A 7691-nucleotide genomic window follows, 5' to 3' on the forward strand; every position below is an offset into this window, starting at 1 on the left:
GGTTTTGGGTCATTGATACGCTCAAATTACACTTTAATAAATAGTGTAAGGCGGTCGGTGTCAAATATAATAACCCAACAAGGTTGGGGTCGAATCACATAGGGAATAGGTGTGAAAGGGTTACTCGATTAGTGTGTTGCTTGACTAAAGTCGTAGTTCTATCCAGTTAACGGTAACAAGAGTATGAATTGAGTTTGATTTGAAGTAACAACTAGTTGAAATATTGAGAATGTAAATAATTTGATTAAAGAAACCAAGGTTGTGTCCCCTTAAATGAAGTGTAATGCTATCAGTGTTAATATGATATATTTCTAAGGAAGGTCCTTTTGATATGCAAATGATGTCTAAAAGTCTACCCAATATTTTCCAATAGTTGGGTAGTATTTCCTCTTTATGATTTTTTCCAAATATAAAAGAGTTGTAATTAAGAACAATCAATATATGCCAAATAAAACTCACTTATTCCTAAGCGATTCTATTAAACAAGGTTTAAAGCCTTGAGTCTTTGATATTTACTTCTTCCAAATTCCAACTCACTTTCCCAAGCAAAGTAAGAATTTAATGGCACTTGTTAATGTTTGCAACCACCAACAATAAATGAAGAATGAGAAGTAAATAAATATCAACCAACTATTATATATATATTCAATGTTAAACATTCATTAACATAATACCCATTTAGGGTCCACAACCTTAGTATTTAAAGTTAGCTACACAAGCTAAAATACAAAAAGAAGACACTATTTAATGCCATAAAGCTTACAAATTGAAAGATTCTTGACCTAAAAGCTTCCAAAAGAGAGGAATATTAATGCCTTGTATTGTAGCTTCAAAGTCAGACCAGATGAGCCCACAAAATCACAATAAATCTATTTATAGAGTGCCAAAAATCGACACAAAAAACGGACAAAAATGGCTTTTCAGGTCAAGTATGTGACCGCATTTCTGTCACAAATCAGACATGTGGTCCGCATTCTCTTCATGTCCATTGAACTTCAAAACCCTAGTTTCCAGGCCGTCGTCGCATTATGGGTTTGCGGACCGTATTCCAGCTATGCGATCGCATTCTGCGTCGCATTTTCCACCATCAGCACTTCTCTTCATGAGTTTGCGAACCATTATGTGATCCGCAAACCTGTTATACGATCGCATTTTGGACCGCATTTCTTGCACCAGATTTTGGCTAACTTTATGTTTTGATTTGCGATCCTTTGCACCTTATGCGGCTCGCATGTAGGGTTTGCGATCGCATAATGCATCGCATATCCACATTTTTGCTACATTTTGCTTTTTTCTTGTCTTTTTGTGGCTTTTTACTTTCTTTTCCATGCTCTTGGGTTCTTAAACCTCATGTACTGCAAAAACATTAAAATTACATAAGTAAGGGAGGTAATTGCATTCAAAACAAGCTAAAATCTAAGCAACTAGTATTGAAATGTGCCGAAATTCTCCGGCACATCAGTCATACTTTTGTTGATGGGTTAGATGAGACATTAAAGATGAATCTTGACTCAGCTTGTGGGGGTATTTGCATGGTGAGGCCGTATGGTGAAATGCAGCTCTTGCTAAACAACTTCACTGCTAATGATCATAATTGGAAAGGAGATGCAGAATCACGAAGAGCACTTAAACAGAAAGTAGCAGGTATAATTGAGCTTGATGACTTCTCAACCTTGAGAGCAGATATAGCAAAATTGGCAAATCGGATGAATAGAATGACAATGCACCAAACACAACAGATGAAATATGTACAAAAGATGTATACTTGCTACGAATTATGTGGTGACAGTCACACGAGTGACATGTGCCCACGAATCCTGAATCTATCTACTACGTGGGAAAATAGAGCAGAGGTCCGATAAATCAACATGCATAATATGGGAATACTTACAATCTAAATTGGAAGAATCATCCTAACTTCTCCTAGGGTGGAAATTAATGACTCAGAATCATTATAGGCCCCAAGGAAATTTTAATCAACCTTAGAAGCCACCCCAACAAATAGAAGAGAGCACAAATGACTTGTTGAAGAAGCTGTCACTTGATAATTAACAACTCAGGACCGATTTCAAAAATCTTGAGAGACAAATGGGGTAGTTAGCATCAAATCAAAATACTAGTCATGCAGGTGCTCTTCCCAATGATACAGACAAGAACCCTCAAGTTAATGCAGTTACACTTAGAAATGGGAGGGAATTAGAAGAAGTGCTAAAGAAGAGAAACGATAAGCCTATACCTGAGGGAGAGTTGATTCCTATGGAAACACATGAGTCAAAGAAATATGATGCAAGTTCAGAGCTAGTGAATGCTGCAAGGCCACCACCACCTTTCCCCCAAAGATTGCAGAAGAATAATGATGATCGCATGTTCAATAAATTTCTCTCTATGTTGAGCCATGTTCAATTGAATATTCCATTGGTACATGTACTTCACGAAGTTCCAAAGTATGCTAAGTACATCATAGATATAGTGGCTCACAAGAGGAGATTGACTAAATTTGAGACAGTCACACGTACTGAGGAGTGCACTTCAAAGGTAAAAAACAAGCTCCCTCAAAAGCTTAAGGATCCTGGCAACTTTACCATCCCTGTACGGATTGGTAATATCGATGTGAGTCATACTCTTTGTGATTTGGGGGAGAGCATAAATCTGATGCCCTTGTCCTTGTTCAACCAATTGGATCTGGGAGCTCCAAGGCCAACCACTGTGAGTGTGAAACTAGCTGATAGATCCATAGCCTACCCTGAAGGACTCATTGAAGAAGTGTTGCTCCAAATTTGAAATTTATCTTCCCAGTGGACTTCATTATCCTAGATTATAAGGCTAATGAACAAGTTCCAATCATATTGAGACAACCTCTCTTGGCTAAAGGCAATGCAATTATTAAAGCGAGAGAGGGAAAAATGATTTTGAGGGTGGACAACGAGGAAGCAGTTTTTAATGTCTATAAGGCGATCCAACTTCCCTGCTATTATAAGGAGTTCTCTATGATATTTGTTGTGTAGGTGGATGAGTAACTTATTGACACGAGTGTATGTCTAGAAAATTCTCTAGAAAAAGCACTCATGTTGTTCAATACCTGGAGATTGATGATGAGGTTGAGGAGATGATGCATATACTAGATGCATCCTATGCTTATATGCAGGGATTAAACCATTTGAGACCCTAAATAAGCCAAGTGGGCCAGCTCCAAAGCCGTCGATTAAAGAAGCTCCAAAATTGGAACATAAACCCTTGCCCCCTCACCTTCAATATGCTTATTTTGGATGGTTCTGACACTCTATCTGTTATTATTTCTTCTGACTTGTCTAAATAACAGGAAGAAAAGATGTTAAGAGTACTGCGTGAGCACAAGCAAGCAATTAGGTGGATGATGTCTGACATTAGAAACCTCAGTCCAACCTTATACATGCATAAAATCCTCATGGAGGAAGGGTATAAGCCATGTGTAGAGCAACAACACTACTTAAATCCAATCATGAAAGAGGTGGTAAGAAAAGAAGTGATTAAGTGGCTTGATGCAGGTATTGTATTTCAAATCTCTGATAGCAAATGGGTAAGCCCCGTCAAATGTATACCTAAGAATGGGGGGAGGATGATTGTAGTGGTTAATGAAAATAATGACTTAATTCCCTTAAGAACTATGACTGGGTGTAGAATTTGCATAGATTATAGAAAATTAAACAATGCCACCCAAAAGGACCACTTTCCCCTCCCCTTTATTGATAAAATGCTTGATAGATTAGTTGGACATGAATACTACTGTTTCCTAAATGGCTATTCGGGATATAATCAGATTGCTATAGCCCCAGAGGACCAAGGGAAGACTACATTGATGTGTCCCTATGGCACATATGATTTTAAGAGAATGCCTGGTCTTTATAATGCACCTGCGACTTTTCAAAGGTGTATGATGACTATTTTTACTCATATGTTGAGAGATTTGTAGAAGTGTTCATGGATGATTTTACTATGTTTGGGTGTTCATTTGATAATTGTTTAATGAACCTTTATAAAGTGCTTGCTAGGTGTGAAGAGACAAACTTTGTTTTAAACTGGGAAAATGCCATTTTATGGTATGTGAAGGTATAGTCTTAGGACACAAGGTGTCCAAAAATGGTTTGCAAGTGGACAAAGCAAAGGTGGAGGCAATTGAAAAATTGCCCCCACCGACATCCTTCAAGAGCATTCGGAATTTTTTGGGCCATGCAAGTTTTTATCATCGTTTCATTGAAGATTATTCAAAAAATTCTTTTCATCTATGCAGGTTTCTTGAGAAAGATATCCCCTTCAGGTTTGATGATGCCTCTCTAAAAGCATTTGAGGATCTAAAGGGAAGATTAGTGACTGCGCCAATTATCATTGCCCCGGATTGGGCGCAACCATTTGAGTTGATATGCGATGCGAGTGACATAGAAATCTAATCCCTTTTGGGGAAAATGAGGGATAAAATTTTTCACTCCATTTATTAAGCGAGCAAAACTCTAAATCCAGTTCAAATGAACTACACTGAAAATAGTTTCTTGCGGTGGTGTGGGCATTTGAAAAATTCAGATCCTATTTAGTAGGAACCAAAGTCATCGTCTATACAGATCACACAGCTATAAGGTATTTGTTTTATAAGAGAGATGCCAATCTGAGGCTAGTTCGATGGGTCCTCCTCTTGTAAGAATTTTTCTTCAATATCCGATATCAAAAAGGAATAGAGAATCATGTGGTTGATCACTTGTCTAGATTAGAAAATCGGAACCATGTGGCTGTGGGATGTTCGATTAAGGACACATTTCCGGATGAGCAGTTATTGGCAATCACTTCGAGTGAAGCCCCGTGGTATGCAGATTACGTGAATTTTATTGCAAGTGGATTGCTGCCACCAGAATTGACACCCGATAATAGAAGAAGGTTTCTACATGATGTGATGCTCTGCATGTAGAAAGATCCATTCCTATATAAGCAGTGCGCAGATCAATTGGTACGAAGGTGTGTTTCTGAGGAGGATATGAATGTAATATTGCATGACTATCATGCTTCTCCATATGGAGGTCATCATGGCTGGGATAGAACTACCCAAAAGTGCTTCTATCGGGTTTATATTGGCCAAAACTTTCTAAGGATGCACACGCCTTTGTTAAAAAGTGAAATAGGTGCCAAAGGACCGGAATAATCACGAAGAAGCACGAGATGCCTTTGCAAAATATTCCGGCAGTAGAGCTCTTTGATGTTTGGGGTATTGAATTCATGGGACCATTCCCATACTCTAATGGTCGCAGGTACATCTTGTTGGCACTCGACTATGTGTCTATGTAGGTTGAGGCCATTGCTCTTCCTACTAATGACGCAAAGGTAGTGGTAAACATTGTAAAGAAGCACATCTTGAGACGCTATGGGATTCCAAGGGTGCTGATAAGTGATGGAGGAACTCACTTTTGTAGCAAATTATTGAAAAATGTTCTAGCAAAGTATGGAATTAAGCACAAGGTTGCCACCAGCTATCAACCCCAAACGAATGGTCAAGTCGAAATGTCAAACGAAGAGGTGAAGCATATTTTGGAGTGGGACTGGGCCAGAAAGCTTGACGACGGATTATGGGCATATAGAACTGCATACAAGACCCCCATAGGTACATATCTGTATAAGTTGGTTTATGAGAAGGCATGCCACTTGCCCGTCGAGCATAAAAACAAAGCCTATTGGGCAATTAAAAAGCTAAATATTGATATGGACTTAGTCGGCGAGAAGTGGTTGTTACAACTCAGTGAGCTTGATGAGTTTCGATTGTATGCATACAAAAATACTAAATTGTATAAAGAAAAAACTAAGAGGTGGCATGATAACCACATCCACCATCGCAAGTTTGAGCCAAGTCAAGAAGTTCTCTTGTTTAATTCGAGGTTGAAGCTTTTCCCTGGAAAGCTTAAGTCTCAATAAGTAGGTCCTTTCGTGATGGTAAGTGTAAGTCCTCATGGAGCGCTGGAATTGCGTCATATGAGCTCAAGTTGTACCTTCTTGGTAAATAGGAAGCGAGTGAAATATTATTGGGGTAGCGACATTGCACGTCACAAGACCTCGGTGGATTTGGCCGATGCTTGAAAAGCGTGTTGAGTCGTGCCGCATTGTTAAATCAGGCGCTTGTTGGGAGAACTCAATTTTTAATACTTTCGTAGCTTAGTTTTTTGTTTTCTTTTAGTCAGAGTAGACTAGTTTTTTATTTTCTTTGTAGTTATAAAAATCATAGTTGGAAACGGTGTGAGGTGTATAATGTATGTATTTAGTGCTCGGGTAGGAGGGAATTGTATCCAAAAAAATGGAAAATTTCGGCGAACCAACGCCCAACGCCCAGGATAGCGCCCCACGATATCTAGGGCGTAAATTCCAGTATAGGCATAACCCCAGTGCCAAGCCCATCGTGGGGCGCTGGGCTGGGGGGGGGTCAACTAAGTTAATTTTTTTTTAATTTTCATTTTTTTACTCTTTTAATTTCTTTAGGACCTAACCCATTACCCGACCCGATTACCCATATACACTAACATAATGACCCAACCCATTCTCCCATTTAACAAACATAACTCTAAACCCAAACTCCCACTCTCTCTCCCCGTTACTCTCTAAACCCCTCTGCCCGCTCCTTCCTCTCTCTCTCTCTCTCTCTTGAATTCTCCACTCTTGCTTGTGTTTTGTATTCTCAAGACTCAAAGGTATGTTCCTCATCTCCTTCTTCTCTTGTGTATTGTGAATTGTTTTTGTGTGTTTTTAGTGTGCACAAAATTGGGTGCAAATTTTGGTTTTTAAGTTGTATTTGAAGTAGTAAACTACAATTCCCTGTACTTCATTTAAATTTGAGAGGGCCACCTTGCTCCGCCATTGTTGAAATAAGAGAAAGCAAAATTGATCCCCGCAAGGTGTTTTCTAAAATGCCTAAAAGAGTGAATTGAACACCAGTGAATTCTGAGTAGCCACGTGTAGTTGTATATGATGTTGGGTAAAGTGTTGGGTGTTTGGGGGTATTGTATCTTGTTGTAAACTGTTGTAAGTAGTATTTAGTGTACTTTATTATTGTAGTAATGCGGACGTTAACATTGCTTGCTTGCCCTACGATTAAGTTATGGCCCTGTTCGACTACTTGAATTGTACGACATGGGGAAGTCTTGAGTACCTATCGCCTTGTGATGACACATTGGTACACGTTGAACCACTACTGCGAGTAGATTATACATAGCCTTCGGTTTGAAGTGTGGGGGTCCTCTTTGCCTCTCACGATGACCTTGGGTGAATTTCTTGATTCTTTCTCACCTTTGTGTTTGTTGTTTAGGTTGTTATAGCTCATATTAGTGCCTCCAAAGGAAAAGCGGTAGGAAAGTCCTCCGCTATTGCTCTCCCTCCCAAAAATTGCAACCAAGGTGAAGGTTCTTCCATGCAAGCTAAGGTAAAGCAGGTTACTAGCGGGTCGACGAGTCCACCATCGGTCCCACAGCCTCGGTGGATCTAGTTCAAGAATACGCCGTCAAATGTCATGATAACTTTGTGCCATATGGGAGATATGTCTTCGAAATGGGGATTAATGTGAAGGCCCTAAAAAGAACTTTCCGGATGTGCTTGCCCCATTGGTAGAGATGAAGATAGATAAGCTCATAGAATGTCCAGGCTGTGCAAATATGAGAATGTACGGGAGTTGTATGCCAACTGGAACGCGG

General features: G+C 39.4%; 1 protein-coding gene across 1 annotated transcript; it reads left to right on the forward strand.

The window, feature by feature from the left end:
- The first annotated feature begins 1499 nt into the window (after positions 1-1499).
- LOC138874958 (uncharacterized) lies at positions 1500-5928 on the forward strand. The gene is made up of 7 exons (XM_070153758.1): positions 1500-1644; positions 2129-2706; positions 3320-3556; positions 3797-3906; positions 4029-4076; positions 4268-4343; positions 5308-5928. The coding sequence occupies exons 1-7, from the start codon at positions 1500-1502 to the stop codon at positions 5926-5928; spliced, it is 1815 nt and encodes a 604-aa protein (XP_070009859.1).
- The last annotated feature ends 1763 nt before the right edge of the window (positions 5929-7691 follow it).

Source organism: Nicotiana sylvestris, chromosome 8, assembly GCF_000393655.2.
Source record: "Nicotiana sylvestris chromosome 8, ASM39365v2, whole genome shotgun sequence".
Taxonomy (NCBI): domain Eukaryota; kingdom Viridiplantae; phylum Streptophyta; class Magnoliopsida; order Solanales; family Solanaceae; genus Nicotiana; species Nicotiana sylvestris.

What these genes read in the sequence shown, in the direction of transcription:
- LOC138874958 (XM_070153758.1), top strand. Translation starts at nt 1,500, where the DNA reads ATGAATCTTGACTCAGCTTGTGGGGGTATTTGCATGGTGAGGCCGTAT. An exon ending in ACTTAAACAGAAAGTAGCAG is followed by an intron (nt 1,645 to 2,128) that starts GTATAATTGAGC and finishes CTAGTCATGCAG; the next exon opens with GTGCTCTTCCCAATGATACA. An exon ending in TGGGAAAATGCCATTTTATG is followed by an intron (nt 4,077 to 4,267) that starts GTATGTGAAGGT and finishes TCATCTATGCAG; the next exon opens with GTTTCTTGAGAAAGATATCC.